Source organism: Rhopalosiphum maidis, chromosome 2 (assembly GCF_003676215.2).
Source record: "Rhopalosiphum maidis isolate BTI-1 chromosome 2, ASM367621v3, whole genome shotgun sequence".
NCBI classification, from domain to species: Eukaryota; Metazoa; Arthropoda; class Insecta; order Hemiptera; family Aphididae; genus Rhopalosiphum; species Rhopalosiphum maidis.
Genome location: NC_040878.1, coordinates 53,120,622 through 53,146,926, shown reverse-complemented (window position 1 = coordinate 53,146,926; position 26,305 = coordinate 53,120,622). Strand labels below are relative to the sequence as shown.

The window sequence follows — 26,305 nt, the reverse complement described above, 5'->3', positions numbered from 1 at the left end:
CTAATAGGTACTTCCTTTTATTTAAAATGGTCATTTAAATATTATATTTTGCACTAAATTATGAGAAACGTGTTAGACAGTGCGCTCTAGTGGTCAAATTACTTAAAGTGTTTTAATTTATAAATAAACAATTTTCAAGTATTGAGTATTTAATTATTCAAAATAATTTTCTCAATATTCTTAATTTGTAAATATTGAACATATTTTTAAAATTGTTTTAACATGACTATTGATTTTATAACAAATATTTAGGTATAATAGTACTGATGAGTATTATATTTTTGTACTAATTGTTTAATGGTATAGGCTATTTGAAATAGCATATTCAAAAACAATAAAAAACAGTGTTACTTAATAATCAATTATAATATGAATAGAACTTTGACTATAAATCATATTGTATATTAGATAATAGATTCCAAGTGGAACAATAAAGTTATTGATTTTACAATGATGTAGGTATGTTTTTTTTTTAATAACAGAATAATAAAATACTTTAATCTGTAAAATAATCATTATATGATTTTTAAAGAGTTAATTTATACTTTTTGTTTAGAAAGATAATTTATATATTTACTATTGTGAAAATGTTTTTAAGATAGCTCATAATTTTAAATTATTTTTATTTTTTAGTAATATAATTAAAAATGTAACAAACTTTAAATCTTAGATTTATGTTAAATACAGCAATTCTAGAATAACTATAAAGCTCATTCCACGATTTTTTTAAATTAACAATTTAAAACAACAACAAATGGCAAAGAAGCAAAAGTAAAATGTAACTATGGGTATTAATGTATAATAGGTATATATTATAATTAGTAATTGCAAAATACGAGTAGCTTAATATTTACTTTTTAATCTCAATTATTATGCTGATTATAGTCTATATTATATAGAAACTTGACGAATAAATATTTATTTTTTGTCGTTATTATTAACCTTGTTGTTGATTTTAATGTTAAATGTCCTAGTTTTTAAATCCTACTGTTAACATAAAGCTATCTACATTTTAGTCAATGCGTTCTTTTATTGGTACTTATAGATGGAATTTTATTTATTCAATCACGTCACATTGAATAATATCAAAGTACAAATGTGAATTGGTTACCAGTTTTTTTTTTTTCAATAATGAGAAATAGTTATTTTTTAGCGTTGATCCTGCACGTTTCAGAGAACTTAAGAAAAATAAATAAATAGGTTTATACTTAAAATTGTTTAAATTTATGCTTCGTAGAACCAACTTTTGTGTTGTTAGTTTTACTACTTTAGTATTAAAGTGAATTTAGTAATTTACATTTACATAACATCAAACTTACCAAAGAGTACCTGTGTTTTTACCTAAGGTTTTTTTTTACTATATTTTAATTTTGATCAGAGTAATTTATCCGTAAGATATTGCGATTTTAAAATGCTAATGATATCTTGCTTTAAAATATTGTAAAATACTAACGTAAGAACATAGTCGATGTTCCATGTTCATAACTCCAAGTTTTATAATTGGACAGTTCATTGTAGCTAAAACCACTAGGTTGGTTCTGCTGAACGTAAATATACTATGCTGCGCATGAGCCAGAGAGAGAAAATAAAATACGGAACGACGTACAACGTGGAACCAAACGACAAAACGAGTGAGATAGTTGTATACTTATCAGCTGATAGTCTAGTCCGCCGTCCGGTATCAGAACAGCGTAACCGTCATCATGGTATCCTGTTGTGCGTGGTTATCGTCGGTCGCGTTTCCCCCGCAAACGGTGTCCGACTGACGCGACACGACTCGCGGCGCTCGTATACTGAGGCCCTGGTACCCGAAAATCAAAGCCGTGCAATAACAAGCAGTTACCAATCGAACACATATTTCCCATATTATTCATGTCAATAACATCGATGTCCACGGTCACCGGAATCGAAAATTCAACCAGAACGCGGAACGAGATTCTCGCTCGCTGGTCATTTATTATTTTCACAATCCGACGCGCAACCTCTCGACCATTTCTCGACCGATCGAAACCTGATCAGCCGATTGCCAGTAATCACAATAACAATCTAATTTTTTTCCAGCTCGTTTACCCAATGATACAATATGATATAATTATGTTTATAATATGAGAAAATTTTTAATTAAATTACTTGTTCATTGTCTGCGACGATTAATTCTGCCCAGAAACATAACTATAATATTATAATATATCAATATATTTTAATATATGTTTTAAACGATAACGTCCAAGTAAGTAATAAATCAATAAATAATAATAATCATTTCAGGAATTTTTGTCTAAAATAATAATTTTTATAATATTTAAAAATAAAAATTAATTATTTCGAAAATTTCGAAAAAGACAATTGACATTTTTAAGTTAGATATAACGAATACAATTAATCAGCTGACAATACATTATCGATAATAAAATGAAGTATTATTAATTATTAGTACTTAGCATATTTATTTTGCTACAAGCATTTTTTCGAGTATAATATATGCATTATATTATTTATGTTTTTAAATGCATTATACAATTATTTGTATTACTAATTATAACAACGATTAATCTAAAACCGTAACGTTATAAAATTACAATTAAAAATAAAAGATTGTTCCATGACCATACATTTATAATTTTGTCGATTAAAATTAATAAATCTCAAAGATATTATTAAGATGAGAAAAATATGAACACAAATCGTACATTTATATATTTCCTATCCTATTAAATATTCAAAAACATGCAAAACAAGATTTCATATATTTCATACATAAACGACATTAAACAACTTTTGACTAAATTCATTTTCATATTCGGTGTAGCTAAAAAAACTTAAAAAAACACAGCTAGCCATGTTTATTACCAATTTATTAAAGCACTCTTGAGCAAATCCCCGATCAAGACAACAAACATTTTATAATTTATTATAATTATTTTAAACGTTTTGTTTGCACATGTAAGCCGTTATGGTAGGTACGTAAGGTATATAATATTATATTATTATTAAACTATACAGAAAAAAAAAAATAGTTGCAGCTATAACTTAAAACGCCAAGTTCAATATTAGTACCACGGCGGTAACGGCGTTCTGGTCCGATCGTTCGTCATACGGCCCTAATGAGCGTGCGGCGCACAAAAGCGTGCCCGACCGCAGGCAACTCGGCGCGACACAGAACGTTAACCACCGGGGCCCACTGCGTTGCATGGCCCCCTGGTCGGTACTCACGGAAATGTACAGCTAAGGCGAAAACGGTAAACTCGCAAAAAGTTGCGCACGTGACGAAAAGTCCCGAGGAAACGATGGCACGGTAATGACGCTGTGGTGGTGCCGGGGTGGTGGTAGTGCGAATGACGTATACCGTATTATTTATTACTCGAGTACCACTCGAACTCGACCACCGCCCGTCGTTTCCAAGTTACCCGCGTCACGTCGTTTCCTTTTTATTCTTTTTTATAGAAATTAATCGAAAATAATATCGCTTTTAATGATGACTATCAAAGTATCAAATATTTTTGCATTCGAATAGGTTGAAATAATCGTATTCAATTTAATTTTATAGGTGCTAATTTATTTTGCCTCTCCCCATTTATGAACGTTAATACTGATGATAAAAATTTAATATAAATAATATAAACATTCAAATAGGAAAAGGAAATACGAAATCAAATTTAACACAGAAAAATAAACACAGGTAATATATCAATATATTATCAATGAACATAATCACAGCCTGAAAGGCTAAGATTAACTGTGTTTTTCAATTTTCAATTTGTCGTTATAATTTACAGTGTAATAATAATTTAATTACTATAAGTTATAATATTATTCATTAATAAATATTTTAATGAAAAACAGTTTGCAACATGATTTTCATTATTTAGTAATTTTTGAATTAAAATAATACATTAATTGAAATTGAGATTTCTGTAAATTTGTAAGTAATAGTCTAGAAACATAATTATTTTTAAATATTTATTCCGTAGTAATCAAGCACAACTTAATTAATTACAAACCTCTACCGCGAAATTGGCATTTCATTTTTATTTTGATAAATTTAAAATGTTTGTAAGCTATAGCATAGTATGCTCGCAGTCGTTCGTTAATCGTTATACAAAAACGCGACCAACACAGTAAAATAATTAATTTTCAATTAATAAATAATTGTTTGCTAATGTTGTCACAAACTGATCGAAGTGATTCGTCAGCGACTCGGCGGCGTCTTGCAACAACTGCCAACTGAAATAATAATAACAATACGGGATTACGAATCTGTAGGGAATTCACAAATAATAATAATGCCTATTGTGAAAAACGATGACAGCCGTTGTGCCGTATCGCGCGGTTTGCCTGGCGGACGACGACCACTCGTTCATGGGACACTGGTATCGCGAGCCGTCCGAATTTATGCCTTGCCGTACGGTTCTGCGCAACACACACTGACGTGTCGGACGGATGGACGACACCGTCGGTTGCTGCGAGCGGGTCGTGTCATGCACGTTGCACACTCCGACGAACGCTCGCGGGCTGCTCGGATGCATGAAACCCTGGTACTTGTGTGTCCATAATGCGAGTACTAAGACGTTTTACACACGTGTATTTGACTCGCACACACAATAACATTATATATATATATATATTGGTATGTCCGCTGCCGTGTTTTAAACGTACATGTGGCGGCGGCTGTACGCCGTACGGCTGACGGATTATATTATAAATGCCGGCGACGCGCGATGACATTGTAGTTTTATTGTTTTCGGCATTTAATGAATCAAAAGGGACGTCGTTTATGTTATTATAAAATATTAAATTATTTATTTTTACGTGCTTTATTATTACAGAAAAATGTTTGTACGCCACGCTACAAGGCATTATTATATTTTTACGACGGTCTATAAGATTAAAGTCTGTGCCCTCCTTTGTAATAAAATAAATAAAACACTGGAAGGGATTAAGGACTAAAATATTTATAGATAATATTAAATTTTATCCACGGTTCTAGAAAATGACGATGATAATAATAATAAATTAAATATTTATATACGAGTTAAATAAAAGAGTATGTATATATTTTATTATTACTATAGATTAATAAAGGACCTCTTTTTAAATTATTATAAGGATCAATATTTATTGTTTTGATTAAAATTAAATCCTATTTCAGTATCACAATTTCTTTCAATCTCGAGTATTTAACTTGTGTTTTATTTTTATAAGAAAATTATATATACATAACAGTCCTTAAACAATTGTTTCAACTATATAAATCGTAAATAATTAGTTAACCTAGAAAAAGGCTGACGAGTTCAAATATAATTGTATAAAATTAAAATCCTATCATTCTGAACAGAGAATTTTTTCAGGTTTTATTAATTTTTAATTAATTTCCGGCGCGGCAACAATTTTTTTATTTTATTGAACAAAAACGAATATAATATGCATTATTTATTTGTGCATTCGTGTGTTACTAACGTTCTGTATATATGGTAGGTCCTGATTATTTAATAAATAAATATATGAATAAATATTAGATTATTTATTTACACAATATAAATTATTAGTTTAAATATTTCTTTAAAAAAATTGGAATTATGTTTGTGTGGTGTGTGTTCTTTGGAGAAAAACTCAGCCCCTTATTTACCCCCTGGATCCCCTCTTTGATACTCTTAATCTTTTCCAAAGCCTTTTCAACTTGCACGTTATACTAAAAATAAGTAAATAAATACATATAGAAAAAAACAAAAAAAACACAAAACAAATCGATATTGGTACCACTTCATGGTAAAAAATTCAAATAACCATTGTTAGTTGGATAAATAATATTATTGTATTATATTTCATGTATAAAAATATAGATAATAAATTAATAATAATGATAATTATGGAAAAGATCTAAATACGAGTAGGTACATATTAAAAAGTTTTAAAGTATTGTTAATCGGCATAGTGATGCATTTGACTATACAATAATATGCCATGTTAAACTATTTTATTATAGAAATATAGAACTATTGAAGTATTATTTTAGAACGAAATAGGAAATCTAATACATTTCAAACGATGATTTATTATACCTATACATGTGAATATTTTTCATTTTGTCAACAATAAACAGAAATAGGTACATATTTTTTGTGCATTCCACGATCCAATTGTTTTATTTATTATTATAATCAATTATTCGCTTCTAAGCCCTATTAACATTTAGAATGTATGCATTTATGTATTTTGTAGTTGTAGTGATAATATTCGTAATTATAATAAATATCTGAATAATTAAGAGGGCACAATATAAGTAAGAACAAATGTGAAAATTTAAATGTTTTAAATATGTTTGCATGCCAGGAATGTAGGTTACTTAGTGGTTTTGTTGTAAAAATCCCTATGAACAAAGTTGTAGAAGAGATTTATAAAGTTCGATTTAAATACCGAAAAAAGTATAAAACTGGCATTATTCGTCATGATATATCTTACAAATACAAAAATAGGAATCATACGGAAACAGATATACATTTTCTCTTCGACTTCATAGGTGTTTTTCCATTAAAACCATTTAACCATTCAATAACCCACATTTTTGGAACACGCAAATATGTTCTTAAGAAAATTTCTCGAGTATGTTCCTAGTGTTTTTACTACGGCGCCTTGTGAAACAGTTTCATGGTCACTCACGTATATTCACAATTTTGTCGTGTTGAACATACTCATACATTCCTGGGACCCTAGTCTTTATATTGAAAAACGATCGTCAACAAGTGCAATCGACTTCGATTTGAAGGTCATTTCAATAAGTTATAATAGTTATATACATATATAATAAATATATTAATATTATAAATTAATACTTTTAAAATATCTTTTAATATTTTTTTAGGAGAGAAGTTAATCAATCTGTATTGACAATAATGTAGGACTTAATTAAACAAAATAATTGGATAAAAATGATAAAATACAATGAAAAAAAAATGGCAACATAAAATATAAATACAATATATTTTACAGTTGTAACATAGCAATAAAATGTAATTATATAATATCGAATTATCGAAGTAAAATTGTATTACACGTGTTGTCAATTTGTCATTTTATTTTTTGTTTAAGTCATTTTGTTCATTATATTTTAAGAATAAGAATTTATTTGTTTGTGACTTATTATGCTCTAAGCTATTTTAGTTTTTCTAGCTTTAGTTACTTTGAAGGATTAAAAAATAAAACTATGATATAGCTTAATAAGTATAACTGATTTAAGTAGATATATTACGTTTACTTAATAAAATAAAATACATATTTTTAATTTGTAATATATATGGTATTATAGTACTTTAAAAAAAATGGACAAAATCTTTGGTTATTCTTGATTATTTTATCAACAATTATCAATAAACAATATGGTATTTACTCTAATCATATATTCATATTGACGTTAAAACATAAGATAATATAGGTAATATATTTTCCTAAGAAGTTCTTTTTATAATAAAATATGGCGTAACTCATAAGCTCATTGTTATTAAATTATAATATTTAGTGATAATATAAACCATTAATATTCATAATAGAGAATAGTATTGTATTAACGCTTTCACATAATAACATTCAATTAGAACGAAATTTATAGTACAAAAATTGAGTACTATAAGTACTAAAAGAGTACTATTTATGATCAATGGTAATAAAATATAACTGCGTTTGTACAGATATTTTATATCAAATTATTAGATTTATTAGACTGTAAACTAGCAAAAATTACAAGTTATTATCTTCTGAGTTTAAAGACTTAATTAAATTATTAAAAAGTTAAAAAAAAATTGAATGTAATAATAATTATTATTATTTTATTTATTTGCAAATAAATTTCTCTTTGTGCATAGAACTTATTTTACAGAATATAAAAGATTACAATGAATAAAAAATACAAAGCGTATATGGTAATATGAGTTAGTTAATATTTTCAAATTACAATCCTCCGATAAGCTATAATAGCTTGTAGTGGAGTGTTATTTTTAAAGAGTTCACAAAAAAATAATGAATAGTCATCAAGTTTATACAATATAATGATATAATTTTTCGTAAAATGTTTTGTCGATTTTCTGAAAAATGTTTAAAGAACTGTCCTAATCTGCCGACAGTAATAGATAATACCAGAAAAATACAATTTATACTTGTAAAAAAAAAAATATTATCTTTAATACATCAAATCTCCTTTATTTATCTGTAAAATATAATAAAATAAAATAATTAAGGAAAAATGTCATTAGTACAATATATAAGGTCGTTTGTTCCATAACATTATTAATTTTATTATTATCTAAAGAACAGGGACGCTCACACGCGTGCGCATAATGGAAGTACAAATAATATTACAGCATATGTAGACACATGCCCACATGTAGTTGTTGTCGAGTCGCTTATTCTCATTTCCCCACCACATGTATGGCTTTAATTGAAAGGACATTATTAAGGCTTTGTTTCATTTTTACTGTGAATTTAATGATTCGAACATTTCAACTGGAACAGTTGAATTATTTAAGTCTTGCAGGAATGACATATTGTACTGATGATACCACGTTTGTTACAGTTTAGTGTTTTAGTTTCGTATGTCTTTGAAGTTACTTCCGGCTCAACATACGAGCAACTGCAGCCCATCGATGTGGTTCGAACGTCGACAGTCGGAAACATAAGTTACGACTGTTTCGAAGACCAATATGATATGCCACTGGTGTTTTGGCATAAGGCCAATTTAGAATCGAAATTAGCGTTAATCCGTTCTTTGGACGAACAAGATGTGAGCATTAAGCGTGGTAAGTTAAAAGCTTATACAATATACATAAGTACACTTTATTAGTGTAATTATCGTGTTTAAATACGAAATGCGTAATGTTCACAATATAATAGTTTTCGTTCGCGTTGTTTAGAGTTACTAATAGCTGGTTGCAAGTGGCTCTGGAATTCGGTACCAGGGCTGATATTACTTGAAGTGTATTCGGGAGACCAACAAATTAAGTCTTTCAAAAAGCGAGGAAATTTATACTCATCAATCTTAACTAAAGTCAACAGTACGCATTGGAGGTGTGACGATAACAGTTTTGTAGAACATGTAGAAGTCAATTTTGAAAATGAAATCACGTGGGTTACTAACGCTATTCAACAATTATAATTATAAATAATAATTATATTTGAATATTTATAATTATTTTTTTGGTTACATATTATTCTATAATAATTATTAATTATAAATTATAATGTATCATAAGCAGGTATAACATTTAAGTATCTAATATTATTAATGATTATTTTAAAAATGATATATTTAGATCAAAATTATTATAAAAAGTAAAGTTAGAAAATTTAAAACACAAACTTAGCTAAATTGTAATTTGAATGTATTACCTATAATATGCTTTAATATATTTTTAAATATTGAAACAATTTAAGTAAAATACACCTGTGTGATATACTGATATGACACGGAAGTTATTTTAATTGCAATGATTGAATGATGCACGAAAATTTGACAAGTATATCGTATATCGTTATACAAAATTAAAATCATTCATTGACGTCATTACTCATTATTGTATCTAAAACTAAACGATTAGGTTAGGGTAGCTAATATAGCAGTACTATGATGAAAAATCAGTACTAAATTAGGAGTCATAAATTAAATTTATTATAATTTGTAAAATAATTATTTTTATTTATACGAGTTTATACAATCTTATATTATTTTACTCGATTCTATCAAATGTTTAATGTGACGTTACATTCGGTTACAATACAATTGTATTAAGACATTAAGTTGTTTGTTTTATCGCAAACTCTATAATAAAGTGCATGTTTATATTATTATAACGTCAAATTACATTAAAATTGAAGCATAGCTTTGAAATCATTAGAAATATAAAAATCAGTAGTAAATATTGAACGTATTGTAATAATTTTACGTGAAAATGTTTATATTATTAATTATTATAATTATAATTTCAAAACTTTCTCGTTCATTAAAAACGAGTGGTACTATATTATAATATATATTATATATGTATTTATAGAATACAGTCTAGCGAATTTTGATACGTTTCGCACAGTGTTATAGTTGAAGCCAATTTGTCGGCAGTGACGATCGATCAGTGCGACAAGTCAGAAGAACCAAATGCATTCAACGGTACAAACAGGTGTCACCATACTACCTACTGTACTTACAGGCCGGGCGATCGGCCGTTTGCAGCTGGAAATTACTGGTGCGTATGCAGACCGGGATATTATTCGGCACTCTCCAAGTTTGACGGGGCACTAGTTGAAAGTGAGTATTGCCATAATACAATAACAATTATGATCATGATTATTCAAAACGATAGAACAATGCGCAACGACGAGTATCGCGTGTAATATGTAACTGTTAAACTGTGTACGTTATTGTTCAGTGGCTTCGCTGGAAGAAATCAATAATAAATATTCGTGTCATAAGTGCTGGGAAGGATGCGACGTTTGCGATGGACCCGAGAGCTGTATGGCCAAATTCATGTGGACTCAGAGGTGAGTGATTAGAGAGAAGAGTCAAAAAATATATGCGTACAATACAGAGCACCTATTGGCTATTATACAGTGTAAGCTATGCGTAGCACATTGTACACATACATTGTCATAGAGACTTGACAAACTTAAACTACATTTTTAGTTTTTTATTCAAATCAATATTTTCAGTATAATTTATTATCATTTATTAAATCTTAGTATAAAGAAAAAAAAATAATCATACTAAGAAAAAAAGTAATCACTATAATATTATATATATATACGAGGTCTAATCAAAAAGTATCGAGACTGTTTAAAAAAAAAAAAAAATATATTAGATAAAGTTATTTACATTCAATCTCCTTCAAAGTATGCTCCTTCTGAGTCCATACATGTTCTCCAACGTTCCTGCCATTTTTGAAAACACCTGTGGAAGTCATTTTTAGAAACTCCTCGTAGCTGCTCCGTCGCATTTTGTTTTATTTCATCTACATCTTGAAAACGTTTACCCTTAAGCGCCATTTTTATTTTTGGGAATAAAAAAAAATCACATGGAGCTAGGTCTGGTGAATAGGGGGGTTGAGAAACAACTGGGATACCATGTTTAGCCAAAAACTGCTGCACAACATGGGCTGAATGGGCTGGTGCATTATCGTGATGCAATTTCCAACTACCAGACTCTTTAAACTCGGGTCTTTTTCTTCGTACAGCGTCTCGTAAACGGCGAAGAACATCAATGTAGTACTCCTTTGTTATAGTCTGTCCTTTAGGAGCATACTCATGATGAACAACACCTTGGTAGTCAAAAAAAACGGTCAACATGACCTTCACTTGACTCCGAACTTGACGAGCTTTTTTGGTCGTGGTGAATCAAGTGTCTTCCACTGCGAAGATTGTACCTTTGTTTCTGGATCGTAGTCATATACCCAAGTCTCGTCACCAGTTATAATTGATTTTAAAAAAAAATCATCAGATTCGGAACACTCTAGCAAATCAGTGGCGATCTGTTTTCGATTTTCTTTTTGCTCACCTGAGAGCAGTTTTGGTACAAATTTGGCTGCAACTCTTCTCATGTCTAAATCAGTCGTCAATATGGTTTGAACTGATCCAAATGAAATTTGAAACTCATTACTAAGTTCCATAATTGTCAAACGACGGTTACCTCGTATTGCTGTTCGTATTTTTTGTATCATTTCCTCATTGCGGCTTGTTGATGGGCGTCCTTCACGTTCATCACTTTCAACAGTTGTTCTACCCTCTTTAAATCGTTTAAACCATTCAAAAACGCGAGCACGGGACATGGTTTCATCTCCATAAGCTAACAATAACATTTGGTAGGTTTCAGTAGCCGTTTTTCCCAGTTTATGGCAAAATTTAATGCACACTCGTTGTTCTGTATTTTCGCTCATTATGAAATCCGACGGGACGTAAAAACATACTTGACTTAATCGCACCTAGAAGCCGACTGAAACAATTTTAATCTAATCTATGTCTAATATATTTTCCCAACATATAAAGTTAGATTAATATAGCACATGCAAGTTCATACTCAAACTGGTTTACGATTAATCGTATCAGTCTCGATACTTTTTGATTAGACCTCGTATATAGTTTGTTAATTACATTTGTCAGTTTTTTCTTACACTTTATATCATTATATTTTATAGTATAAAGTAAAAACTGGCAATATTTATGTCATTCGATGTATTTCAGAAGCACGTTTCTCGGCATTACGATTGTCTGTATTATATCTACCGTAATATTGATATGGTTCGTCCACAAGAACCGGCGAATTAAAGTGTTCCGAATAGCAAGTCCGACGTTTCTAATAATCACGTTGATTGGTTGCATTATTATGTATTCAGAAGTAAATATAATAAAAAATATAAGGTTCAAATATATATTTTGATCTCAGATATAGGTATATCATGGTTTCATTGGAATATTAAAATGAATATAGGAATGTTAGAATGATTTAATGTAAAATCAATTTAATTTTTCTGTATTAATTCAAAATGAAATAATCGTAGATAATTGAACCTTTTATCGACGACTAAATTTTCAAAATATTTAGACTATAATTTTAAATTATTCATGTAACAATTACGTATAATTTATAGGCATATTACATTTTTAATTTATATTGGTTTTTCGATGCATGTTTGATAACATTTTTAATTCGCGATTAAAATTTGAAACATTCTTGTATCACATTAATCCGATATATTTTATAAGTTTTTTTTATAGAAATGTAGACAAAATATTAAAAGTACATGGACATTAACGTTATTATACATTTATACTCAATGTATAAAACGGCATGATGTACCGAAAAAAATTAAAGAAACCTCATTTCTGTAAGTTACTTAGTTCTTTTTTAATAGACTTTCAATATTTTACAGTTTGTTCTGCTGCATTCTGTATAACCGTCTGAAGTTCAAATATTTGATAAACTTCGTTAAAAATATTAAAATTGCATATTATTATATAGCTTAGTAGTAAGTCATTCATAAAATTTTCAATTTAACAACCTAAAGGGCTTTAGCTAAAAAATTTAGCACAATTATGATTTACCTATAATTATTATTATCTATGTTATAAAAATTGGTTACCACAATTTTATTTTTCAAATGTTTTAAGTTCCAGCTATGACAAAATATTTTATTATGAACGGTGGAAATGATATATTACTAATATTATGTTTACGTTTAAAATTAGTTCAATTAATTGTATTAAGGAAATGAAATGAATCGTAATTATATAAGTATAATATAATATAAATCATTATTAGAAACAAAGATTAATTTTTGTATATGATTTATGATTTCTCTTTTTTTTTCGCGTTATTTTTTCTTCCTCAGTAGCTTAACACAATACCAAATACGGTACTACACGCGTTGTTCTTAAAATTTTGTTCTCAAAGGTCCTTAGATTTTGTTAAAAATTAAAGTAAATACATTACAAATATTTATTGTAAAGAATACATAGCTTATAATTGTATATAAATTATAATATAATATGGTGTTTCTTTAATGTATTAAGTTATTAATATTCTAATTATTTAATTCAAAACAAAACATAAATTAAATTAATTGAATAAAATAAAATTTTGATCATTTTTTCAAATCTATTAAATATTATATATATATTATAATATAATTCATTGATATAGCTATTGCATATTTCCTTATTATAATATGTTAATAATATGTAATAGCCAATAGGAAATAGCGTTAGTTTACACAAACGTTCATAATCCATTTTCGAGGGTTGGTACATTTTCAATCTATATAGGTACCTAATATCATAGATGCATAAGAAAACTGTAAAAAAAAATATTAAATTACTATAAAGCGTATACGTTTTAAGGAAAACCGTATAAATTATTTTTATTTCAATTATACAGAAAATATGAGAAAACACCGTATTAAAATTAAAACATAGAAATGATGCCCAGACCCCAGAATTAATTAACATTTAGTTAGGTACTTTCAAAATTATAAATATAATAGTGAGTTTTTAAAACTCATTTATTAGCATACATTTTATAATGTAATAAAAAAATGTATACCCAATGCTAGAAAAAGATGAAAAAGAAAAAAAAATTATAAAAACAAATTGTCCTCAATTCTCATGTATAATTTATAATTTGAATAATTATTATACTGAGCACCGGGGGACGGGGGTTCGCGTAAGCCAAAGGTACGCCAATGAACTAAATATTACAATATTTGTACGTATATCAATAATAATATTATATTTTGTTGTATAGATGGGAATTATGTTTCCTGAATGCACTCAACAGCTGTGTGTAGCTACAAAGTGGACACGACATTTTGGATTTTGTATAACGTACTCGGCGTTGTTAATGAAGACTTGGAGGGTGTCGCTGACATACAGGGTAAAATCAGCACACAAATTGAAGCTCACTGACAAACAGCTGTTGCAGTGGATGACCCCGATATTAGTGATAATATTGGTATATATGGGAGCTTGGACTCTCAGCGACCCACCCCAAGCAGTATTGGAAAAGGAAACGGAAACGAATCTGAGATTTTGGAGGTGTTCGAACGATTGGTGGGACTATTGTCTAGCGGCTGGTGCGCTAAATTTTGCTTATTAATATTAATAATAAATAATGTGAGTACCCGGAAATTAGGACATTTTTCTCCAGAGTGATATTTTTGCTGTAACCAAACTTATCCTATCCAAACGACGGACCGAAAAGTAAACTCCGATTTAGTTAATCACAGACCTACTACGAATAACTATACTTGTCCGAAATAGTGGGAGGAAAATGTCCATTTTTCAGATTCAGTGGAAATAGTGAAATATACGCACATATAAAATTACAATGATGACAACAGTATAGGTAACTGTAATGTGATGTCGATATGACTAATATAGGAGAAGTGCTGTTCTTGGCATGGGGAGTTCGGGTATGTTACGTCGTGCGGAACGCAGAGTCATTTTACAATGAAGCGCAGTCCATCAACTTTGCTATCTACAACATATTCATAGTGAACATCATAATGATGACGATACAGTAAGATATTAACCAATAACGATTAATGCTTATCAGTGTAAACAATTTTCTTTTGCCATATATTTTGTAATGGCCATTGTTTTCTGCAGAGTCCAACTCGAAAAATATTTGACTGACGGTCTATTTCATTTTATAAAATAACCAAGTTACTAAATAACATATTTTATAAGTTGTAGCGTCCCCAAAACAATAAGTTCTATAAATGCAATATATTTCCATTTTCTTCTTTCATTATTCATTTTGTTAGTCTCTAGACTAACTTTTAATACCTCAAAAAGAAATTTGCACAAAAATTAAGTTTATACATGCCTACTAAATAGATAACATGTCTATTATAATGCGTAATTGATTCATGAACATGAATATAATTTATAAGTTATTACTGTTGTTTGGTGCATATTTTATTTTATTGCTCTCATAATATTAAATTAAGGAAATTGATTTGAATTGTTTATAAACAAAATGCATAAACATTATATTGGTAGTTAATGGTATTAATTATTAGTTATTAGTGTTATTACATACTAATATATCAATACAAACACTTATATTTTATCAAGTACTTATTACAAATGATATTTTAAAACTTTAATATTTCAATAGTATTCATTATACATTGAACCATGTATTGTGGTTTGATCATTAGTAGGTACCTATTTTAATGTATTGTTGTTTAAGCCATAAGTACCGTACTATGTAATTACTAACTAGTAGGGCTCTGGATATTGAATTAATGGTTGTAAATCTGTTTTAGGTAGATGCTAAATAGTAATTTGTAATTTAATTTTGTTATTTATTTAGCTTTTTTCTGTTTCCCGACATTGGTCCCAATTTCAAATACACATTAGGATTCATCCGAACTCAATTGAGCACTTCAGTGACCATAGCTTTAGTGTTCGGTTCAAAAGTGGTAAGAGTATTGAACGGCCAAGGTGATCATTGGGACAACAAGCATCAAGCAAAAGGCCTAGTATCATATGAAATGAATGATATTTGCGAAGAAACTAGCGATTTACAGACAGAAAATGAAGAACTTAAAGAAGAAATATTCAAATTAGCAACACAAATAGGTCTATTGAAGAATTCACTAATGCATGTGAACAACAGACACCTGAAGAAGAATGGTTGCCAGAGTTGCAATCCAATTACTTCAAATCAACAGAGCCCTACAAGTAAAACTGGTAGTTTTTTCAAAAGTCTGGGATCTAATAGCTGTTTAGCCCCTTCAACAAGCTCTTAAAACTATATACAAGCTGTAAAAGGAAATACAGAATTTTAATTATTAATAAAATATTTACTTTACAATTACATAAAAAAAAAGACAAACAATTTGTGTATAGGTACATACACACATATAGGTAATACAATTCAATTTATAAATATGTTTAAAATTAAAATATTTTAATACATAACGATCTAATACAATTAATCGCTAATTTTTGTTGAAAAAAAAATAATAATAAATAAACATCAATGGTTCTGGTAAGTTTGATTCTATTGCATACAAATGGTTATATTATTTTACATTTCTGTTTTTATCAGTCTTATGTAGATATTATTTTTAATAAAAAAAATATTTATCCCAAATGTCAGTTTATCATTATGTAAAATACAACTAACAATAAAAAATAATCCAAATTCAAAGAGTGGAGACAAACAATACCAGATTATGTGTAGTTTTGATTGTGATTTGTAATTATATGGTTAAGTTGGAGTAACAATATTGTGATATACTTTAGTCATTAGTAAGAGAAATATGTATGTTTTTAGGACTAAATACTAAATATAAAATACAAAATTGTCGATAAGAAATTCAAACGGTAAAATTACACAATTATTTTTTGACACAATGATACTACAACTACATCATGGTAAATAAAAAAATCTATAATACAATACGTATAAGTTGTTGTAATTACAGTAAAAGTGTTTTATGTGATCCAGAATATCCATAAAAACTTAATTGCTCTGGATCTGTCTCTATCGTGCCCTGTTGATAGATGCTAGATTTATGCCAAATGACATAAATTAAATAAACTATAAACAGAACACGATAGAGACAGATCCAGAGCAAAACTCTCTCAGGGGTTGCATTCATTTGAGTGTAAGACACACAAATATTTATTTTGTATATTTTTAAATAAAATATAAGTACCAACTTCATTGCTCGCATTTATTGTTAAATTATCATTTAGAAATAATGTAATATATAATTTAGTTAATTACCTGTATAGGTAATTTATTAATTAGATTAAATAATCATGGAAATGCGTATATATGTATGTATTGTATGAGCTTAAACCCTTGGATCCATCCGTGAAAAGCCTACATTTAATACTGTATAATATGATGTACTTATATAATATTTATTCTTCATATAATAGCATTAGATTTTAAAACCCAAATTTACAAGTAGACAATTTTTAAAATCAATAAAATAGATTTGCTAAATGATGCACTATCTAAATGGTGGCATCTATCTTTAGTTTATACAATCTATAATTTAACTCATTAATTATTTACATGAGAATTAAACCAAACACGCTAAAATAAATTATAAGTAAAGAACACAATAATTTGAACAAAAAATTTACAAAAAAAGAAAAAAAAAACATTTCAAAGATGTTTAGAGATCTAATGAGCCAAATTCAATGGCTCTTGTAACTCCTGCACAGGTGCTGGAACACATTGCTCTTCAAAATTTTGAATATTTGCTACCATTGTCACATCCACGTTGCTGGGTGGCGAATCAAACTATAACACACACAGACATATAAACTATTATTAATAAAAAACAGAAATTTGTGCATACGATTAAAAATTGTTTGCACAAGACACTGGTGTTCATTATTCGACCAGTGTCCCAGTATACAGTTTTCAGTATGCTGACCTTTTTTGGTCTACCTCTCTGCTTAGGTCCAGGAAGGTGAGCCATGGTGGCGTGCTGCTGCATAATGTGATATCTTAACTTGTCTGACCTCGAGAAACTCTTTGGACACTCTGTGCACATGAATGGTCGTTCTCCAGTATGTGTCCTGTGGTGACGTTGCAAATGTGATAGTCTCAAAAACGACAGATTGCAAAATGAACATTGATGTGGTTTCAGTCCGGAATGGGTTTGCATATGACGCCTCAAGTTTTGTTTATTCAGGAATGTCCGTTGGCACGTTGGGCACTCGACAGAGCCGGTTAGGTTAACTTTGTTTTGGGCCTCCAAAAAGGCTTGAAAATCTACATGGGTCGGCTGGTACTTGGGTTGCGACAATATTGTGGGTTTGTTTTCGTCCGTATGCTCATCCATCATAACTTGTGGGCTTAACATAGCTGAGTGCTCGAAAGATGTATTATTATCTGACGAATCATCTTCACATGGTACTTGGAATGTCCTGGAATCGGTTTCAATTGAACTGGTGCTACCATTTGTCTACACAAAAAACAAAATATATTTTATTTTACTGCATATTCATTTAAATTTTGTAACCAATATTATATCATTAAATAATTTACCATTTCAAACTTATTACTAGCATCTTGGTCGGAAGTTTCAGATGATTTAATTGGTGTATAATTGAATGTTGGCTTATGTTTCGGTTGATCGTTGGATACAGTTTTTTCTGACAAACCTAAAAATAAATTATTATGTTAAATATTTTTTTTTAATTTGAAATTAAATATTTTTTAATTAACCTTTAATTTGTAGCTCTCTAGCGACTTTTAAAAGAGAACTCAAACTGTTTTCTTGTACTTCAACGGAACCTACATACATATACTGGCACAGACTCTGCATCTCATGTAAAGTAACACCTCTCATTATAACCGTAGGATGTTTACACGGATTTTCTTGAAAAATTGTCTCAAAGTATGGACTGCACGCAGACAAGATTAGCTTATGCGCCTAAACATAAAAACCATAAAATATTGAGGTCAAGGATTATTAGGATCACTTAAATTATTAATTTAAAATTATTGTGAATTATATACCCTTAATAGGCCATCTTGACAAGCAATTGTTACATCGACAAGAATTTGTTCGTTAAATAGACATTCGAACAAGGCGCGTAAATTTTCCAAATGATTATTCCACCGGAGATGAAATGATTTATTGCCGACTTCCATATCGTTAGTCATCTAAAAAAAATATATACACATATATTAATAAGCATATTTTTATTTTTATTTTATAAAAATATAAACTATACATTAATTTTCTTTTAAACAATTATGTTACAAATATTTCTGTTTTTGTTTTTTACATAGACAAAGTTTTCGTTAATTTTATTTTTTTTATAGAAATTTTTTATCGGTTATTGGAAACTTTTTTTTTAATTCTCACACTATTTATTTCAATTATTAAAGTGCAGGGATATTAAGAATTTGATATTAACTATTTTTCGGAGATTGTTTTTCAATTACCTAATTTGTATTGTATACAAGTGTATTATTTCTAATAATATCCAAGTAATTAAATGTAAATATTTTGATACAAAATACGAATTTGATATAATATGAAATTCCCGTAATGAATTTCACGATTATACCAAACAAAATGTTTTTAATTTTATATAAATAATTATTGTTGTTTCGTTGTTATATTATACGCTTAACAAAACGAAACATTGACTAGAATTTTGGTCACCCCTGCGAAGTATACCCGAGCATCATGCCGGGGGGCCTTGGATTTAGTATATGTATATATCTGTGTATATATTCACTCATACATACACACGTACACAAGCGCGACGCATATATACGTCGTATGCTGGCGGAAAGGGACGAGTGTATGGTTGGGGGCGGGCACGCTACAGGCGGGGGAGCCGGACCTTTTTGGATAGACCTGCTGCATGCACGTCCTGACTATGGGGCAACATTATAAAACCTTAGCGAGGGTCCCGCATGTGCGCACTAACGCAGTATAGCTACAGTTTAAAAACATTCACGAAAATATATACAGCTGAATGATTATAGAAAATCAACCGTCTCCCCCCGAAGTTAGTTTTAAAACCTAAAACCAAAGAAATGGAGCTTGTATAATTAGTAATTTTTGTCCGACCGTCAATGTGGGAAAAAAAAAATTAAGATCGATGCTAAATCTAGATTTTTACTAAATTGTTAATAGAAAAATATTACAATAATTATTCAATTGTAAAATGTATAATTAGTTATTAATTAATTATGTTATTATTGTATAAAAATACTAATTTTAATGTTCGTGATTTTATATTGATAAAATATTTTGTAGAGATTAGCTATTTATTTACATTATGATTTATATTTGATCAAGTGATTGAGGTAACATATTAGCAAACATTTTCTGATGTTGAAACAAACGTTTTATTTTATCTATTATCATTGTATAATACGTCAACATTCAATAACATATAAATTAACTATTTTAAATCGAAAGATTCTACATTCTATATTTTAAAACTGTTGAATAATCAATATAATAAGGTATGATTTTTATGTTGAATGAACCAACTATTAAAAATGAAATTGGTTACAAATATGTTTGAATGTAAAATAAAATTACAACGTAAGATATTACAGCGTGTTAAAGCTTCAAGTATAATATCACGTAGTCTTCCATTATTCATTGAGTTACATGACGTTTGATTATCGTCATTATACTAACAAGTGATACTGAACTTGGCTCTTCAATCTAGCAGTTCAGCAACCCTTTTTTAGCTTGATATAATTTTTTTTTGTTCATGTGTGTGTAGGGGGTAGAAAGTGAGGGGGAGAACTGCCACGAGGGAACCATCGTAGCGATCGTTAAAAGCGCGGGCCCCGTATATATATATATACACACGCGAACGCGCGCGCGTGTGCATGTGCGCGCGCGTTGTGGGGAGGGGCAGCGTGAAAGGGGGATTAAAACAAGGGGGACAGACCCTTTGCTTGGTGACTCAGTGGGGGTAAAGGGGGAATCCACAGTCGATAATATTGCATGAAATAATGCAGGGAGAGCCTACACTACGGAGGGTGAATTGGAGGGGCGAAAAGGACGCGGACCAAAAGCTATGATGGAAAAGTATGATTTTTTTTTTTAGAAAACATTCGATGAAGAATTCTTGGATTTAGTCTTTTGATGGGTAAAACTATTGTGGAGAGTCAGAAAAAATTTGGCCCATTAATCAATTTATACATTTCTGTTAAATCGAGAAAAAATAAATAAATAAAAACGTCCGACCTCAGTAGGTGGTGTCTATTGAAGGCAAATCGTGTGGTAGATATCCCGTGTCAAAAAAAAACCAGGTATAGTTACATACCTACGTATTTAATTCATGACCTGCAATTGTTATTTTTGTTATGTCTAGCTATGGGTATCATTAGTGAACAGCGTGCTGTCCCTTGCCGGATGTTTAGACAAGCAAAGCCGACAAGTAGACAAAAAGTGAGGAAGAAGAAATACAATTTAAAAACCGTTTAGAAAATATATTGGTAGTGCAGTACGTCTTGATGTACAAATATATTTAATTATTTATATACTATTATGTATTAATGTACAAATAAAATAAATATTTATATTTATTATATACGTTACAAGTGTTTTAAACAAAGTTCTTTTACGATTAGTTTGTACTTTTTTCTAGATTAAATAGTCTATCTAATGTATTAAAGCAAGTGCAATTATATAAAACATATTATTGCGACAGTAACCAACGCACAATTCATTCACATATTGATAATGATAAATGATAATCTATCCAATCATATTTTAATATAATTTAATTAAAAACTCGATGGTAACTTTTTAAAGGAAAATTATATCTCAAAAATAGTATGTCCACAATTTTTACGTTGCCTTGGTAACGTCTGGAGTGAAAAAAATAAAAGCTCGAGCATTTTTTTACATTAGTGCAGCCGAAGGCCATGTATTTTTAGACCCAGCGTTCGCAGCAGTATTTCGGGGCGGAACAGTTATACGACGTCGCCTGGGGTCGGGCACCACGATGGGGGGTTCCTGCTAGTGGATGGGGTTACCGGGCTTGTAAGAGAGTGGTGGAGTGGCAGGAGGGGGGTTGAATAAGGGACTTCCCTCTAGGGGTCTTGTTTTGTCCGTACCGGCACCCCTGAATGCGTATATATCTCCCCCACGATGTTGTGAAACACAATATCGACCCGGCGACCAAAACGCTCTCGCAGCTCATATATATAGTGCTGAGCGAGAAATAGAAGGGGAGGAGAGAGAAAAACCCTCGAAGGAAGCCCCTATACGCGAGATTCCAGGTATTAAGTTTGCGAGCCGTAAGGAAAGTGCGTGTAGGACGCTCCCTTCGAAGCTATATATAACGCGGTTTTAGAGCTTCATATATTATCATCAAAGACTTTTAGGATTTCAGAAGAGAAAAAAAATCCTAGATTAAATTTGAATTGTAAACAGTAAATATTAATTTATTCAGACGATTATTTTTAGATCAACTAGAATATCATTATATATAAATACATTTTTTTATTTAGAATAAATAGCAACTTAATAGATTTTTAGAATATTCATTTAAATTTGAAATCAGTATTCAGTAGAGTAAATTTTTGATTATGTAAATTATGTACCTACGTCAAATTATACTTGGCGCTTGTATATGTGTAACAAAAATATAGCTCATAACAAGTTATTCTATTATGAAATAAATGAATTCAATTTATATAATATATTATTTATACTTATGTAGTTCAAAAAAATAATGAATTCAAAAGATTATTTTAATAATCACATTTTGAATTGTTTGATATTACTAATATCATATTAGTATCTAACAATTTTAATAGTGATACTTGAATGTTAAAGTAAAAAATTGTATAATGTTTAAAAGTTTGTAATATTAAATGTATAAGGTTTTTACCGACAATAATCTAACATATAATTTATTAATAATGATTATTACTTTTTTTTTTTTTACTAATATGTACAATTATTTGAAACAATCTAATTTTATTCAATAAAATCGGACACTACAGCTATTGACGTATTGTTAGAAAATTTTTTTTTTTAATATTAAACCAACATTAATGTTGTAATTTATTGTTTAACAATAAGTAAACAATAAATTGAAAGTTTATTTAATGTTGTAATTAGTATATTACGCATATTTTATTCTAAATTAAATTCAAGCAAAACGATGTTTAGCTTATGTTTATCATATTATTTAACATAGATCACAAATTTACAATGACTCAAAAATAAAAATTGAATGTGTGATCCAATTCCTAATAAATTTAGTTCTAACTCCCATTACTTTAATGAAATATTTTTTACTAATAAAAAAATAAGAAATTTTTTAATTATACTCATAATTTTTAAAAACATTTAATATAATATATTAAATCATGTGATCCTAAACGATAGAACCATGCATATTAGACACATACACACACATAAATGATCTAGACGAATTTTACATGTATATTATATATTATATAAAAAGTGTGCTTAATGAAACGCATACGTGAAAGGGTTTTTTCCAAAGTCCCCGAAGGTTAGGATTTATTTTTCCATTTAAACATCTATGCAGGATATAAGCTTCCATTTCTTTTATTTCCTATTCATATATTATACATTTTTATGTTGACCAAAGACGTTTTCACAGTCATTACCCAACTTACTCAAACCCAACTATGTATTTACATTTTTTTGCGTCCGTACATCATACAACAATAAATTATAATAACATCCGGAGAACTAAATATATCAATATAATATATTATAAGAAAACACAATGTTTTAATTAGGATTAATAGTTTATATAAGAAGATATTTTAAAATTAAAATAATTAATATAATTAGCTCATACTACATAGTATGAATATTAGATAATGGAGATAGAAAACAGTGATATTACACTGTATCTATAAAATAGTCATATACCTAATATTTTTAGTACTAAATATATAATAATATTTAGATGCCTATAGTTTCATGTCGTTATTACACGTTACATAGGAAAAGTATTCTTATTATATTATTCTTTACTAAGGTACTAACTAATCTGGTGATACGATAAAAGATTCTAAAAGTAGAATAAGTTAACCACAAGGATATTAATATTAAAGTTTGACTTTTATACTTAGCACGTATTTTAGCTTATCAGTTTTTCAAAAGTGGGACTTGTCGTGACAGATATAGGACTTTTAATAGTTTAGTAGAGTTTCGCTGTTTTCAATAATATGTCATGAAAGTTTATTACAAATAAAATGTAAATTATAAGTACCCCTTTTGATATATTTAAAATTCCTTACAATATTTCAACATTTATTTAGTAGGCAGTAGCTATATATCATGTAAACACTATACTATTGTTATTAGTTATTATAGTTTATTACTTATTATTACCATTAACGGTAATACAATATTAATCCGTTCATACGTTTATAGTGTTTATACCTATTATGTTATTGATAAATTAGATTATAATAAATACGAATGAGGTGAATATGACAAACGTATAACATACGAGTATTATTAGGTACTATAGACGTGTAAAACCAGTTATGTATAATATAGAATGTAAAAAATAAAATAAATGAAAAAAAAAATTTGCTCCATTTTTTAATTTTTGATAATATTATTATACGCGTAGGTTTTAGTGCTCTGGACACGACTTCAAGGTCTCCGATAAATTATACCCATTTTACCTTGGTTGTCGACTGCAGTGGATATCGAACACAACAGTGCAACACGAATGTCGCGTAGATATACTATTAGGTAGATAGTACGAATTCCAATAACACGTCAATTAGTGCGTCGTATACTCGAACCAAATCCAAGAGAACAAGCACTACTGCCAGTACGAGTAGTAAACTCGTAGTGTCAATCGTCCAATTTCGTTGGAAATTTCAGTGCTCGAACAATATACTTTAATTGTGACATTTATACGTATTTGTTGTATTAATATTATTTCGTAATGAATGAAACAAGTGACCTACTCGTATAAATGGAAATTTGTTACGATGACAAATGGGTCAGCGACTGTGGATTTTGGTGGCGAAATAGCACGTCTAAGGCCAACAACAGTATAGTAGTTTAGCATATATCCCTCTCGCTATCCCCCTTTACTCATAACAAGGATGACACTTATAATATGGTAAATGTATAAAGTGGGAGGTCGTTATCATATGACTGTACAATATACTATACTATACTCGGCAATTAACGAAGGGAAGAGAGACGGCGATGATATGATCATAAGACGCATTAGATAGATACACGATGATGATGATGGTCTCAGATGTCGGAGCTCGCTCGGACAGAAAATTTGCGCGCCAATTTTCACGTCGGGCGGTGTTGTATAACAGCTAAATCCGAACGTCCTTGTCGTGTGACTTGACATTTTATTATTGTTATTATAGTAACCCGTGGACATCTCAAAACCACCTCATATACATAATACGTGCGATTATATTATTATTATGATTACGGTCTGGGTTCCCCGTCGTCACTGACGGACGATGCGGTAAAAAAAAAATAAAATCGAAACCAGTTTCGGGGGGACCGGTCCACTGATGGGTATGCCGCCGTTGCCTCAAGATGTTAATATCATGCCATCCTAGGACAACCACCACGGTGCCACTGTCCGTGCGGGAGTCTTCGCATCCAAACCGTAGTGGAGATAAAATATAGTTTTTTTAACATTAATAATGCATCGTGCGGTGATAACACGCACACGTGCTGCCGCTTGCCGGTTCACCTGTTGTATTATAGTCGTCCGTCGGATGCAATGATCTACGAACTCCGGAATATGCGCAGTCTACGCCGGAAATAGCCGGTCTACCGATTCCGTGGGTAAATAATATTATGCCGAGCGTTGGTATTCTTGGTCTATGTCATGCATGCGTATCTATACCTAAGCCGTGCCCGCAATATTTCGCGCTGTGTATTAACATTATCATTACAACAGGATATTTCCGGACTAGTATTCCACGAAGACACCCACATGATACCCTACCACTGTGCATTGTATTGCGTGTCATTATCATTTAGAGTACATAATAGTGAATAATAAAACGTTTTATTTAATATAATAAATTATTATAATAATATATTGAATGGTATTACCTCTTCTTGCAGTTCCTCTGGCGACGGTTGTACGGTATATTAGTATAGTGACGATTATTATTACTGTACGGTATTTGATATTGTGATAACAATTATTATTATAATATCGCGAACCGATCAAATTTAACTGGTGCGAGGCGTTTGCGGCGGCAGACAGGCTGGTGGGCGGGCGGACGTCGGCGGAACGCGCGTGACACGATTCGCAC

At 29.8% G+C, this 26,305-nt stretch overlaps 3 protein-coding genes across 5 annotated transcripts; 1 reads left to right on the top strand and 2 right to left on the bottom strand.

The window, feature by feature from the left end:
• The first annotated feature begins 8,507 nt into the window (after nt 1-8,507).
• Nucleotides 8,508-16,413, top strand: LOC113551217 (probable G-protein coupled receptor CG31760). Of its 2 annotated transcripts, none has more exons than XM_026953327.1 (8): nt 8,508-8,786; nt 8,901-9,111; nt 10,074-10,288; nt 10,410-10,521; nt 12,217-12,367; nt 14,273-14,600; nt 14,908-15,046; nt 15,848-16,413. In XM_026953327.1, exons 1-8 carry the CDS (start codon nt 8,543-8,545, stop codon nt 16,284-16,286), a joined length of 1,839 nt encoding a protein of 612 aa, XP_026809128.1. In that variant the 5' UTR covers nt 8,508-8,542; the 3' UTR covers nt 16,287-16,413. The 2 variants fall into 2 exon arrangements, with proteins under 2 accessions (XP_026809128.1, XP_026809127.1); XM_026953326.1 differs by having other exon boundaries at nt 12,214-12,367; nt 15,848-16,411.
• Nucleotides 11,328-11,938, bottom strand: LOC113551219 (protein GVQW3-like). The gene is made up of 2 exons (XM_026953330.1): nt 11,663-11,938; nt 11,328-11,602 (listed from the first exon to the last, which is right to left on the bottom strand). The coding sequence occupies exons 1-2, from the start codon at nt 11,907-11,909 to the stop codon at nt 11,328-11,330; spliced, it is 522 nt and encodes a 173-aa protein (XP_026809131.1). The 5' UTR covers nt 11,910-11,938.
• Nucleotides 16,414-16,633: 220 nt separating the features above from the next.
• On the bottom strand, nt 16,634-26,305 carry LOC113551218 (zinc finger protein 572-like). 2 transcript variants are annotated; one of them, XM_026953328.1, is made up of 6 exons: nt 26,100-26,305; nt 19,028-19,174; nt 18,734-18,941; nt 18,554-18,669; nt 17,937-18,470; nt 16,634-17,800 (listed from the first exon to the last, which is right to left on the bottom strand). In XM_026953328.1, the coding sequence occupies exons 2-6, from the start codon at nt 19,172-19,174 to the stop codon at nt 17,681-17,683; spliced, it is 1,125 nt and encodes a 374-aa protein (XP_026809129.1). In that variant the 5' UTR covers nt 26,100-26,305; the 3' UTR covers nt 16,634-17,680. The 2 variants fall into 2 exon arrangements, with proteins under 2 accessions (XP_026809129.1, XP_026809130.1); XM_026953329.1 differs by having other exon boundaries at nt 17,678-17,800; nt 17,951-18,470.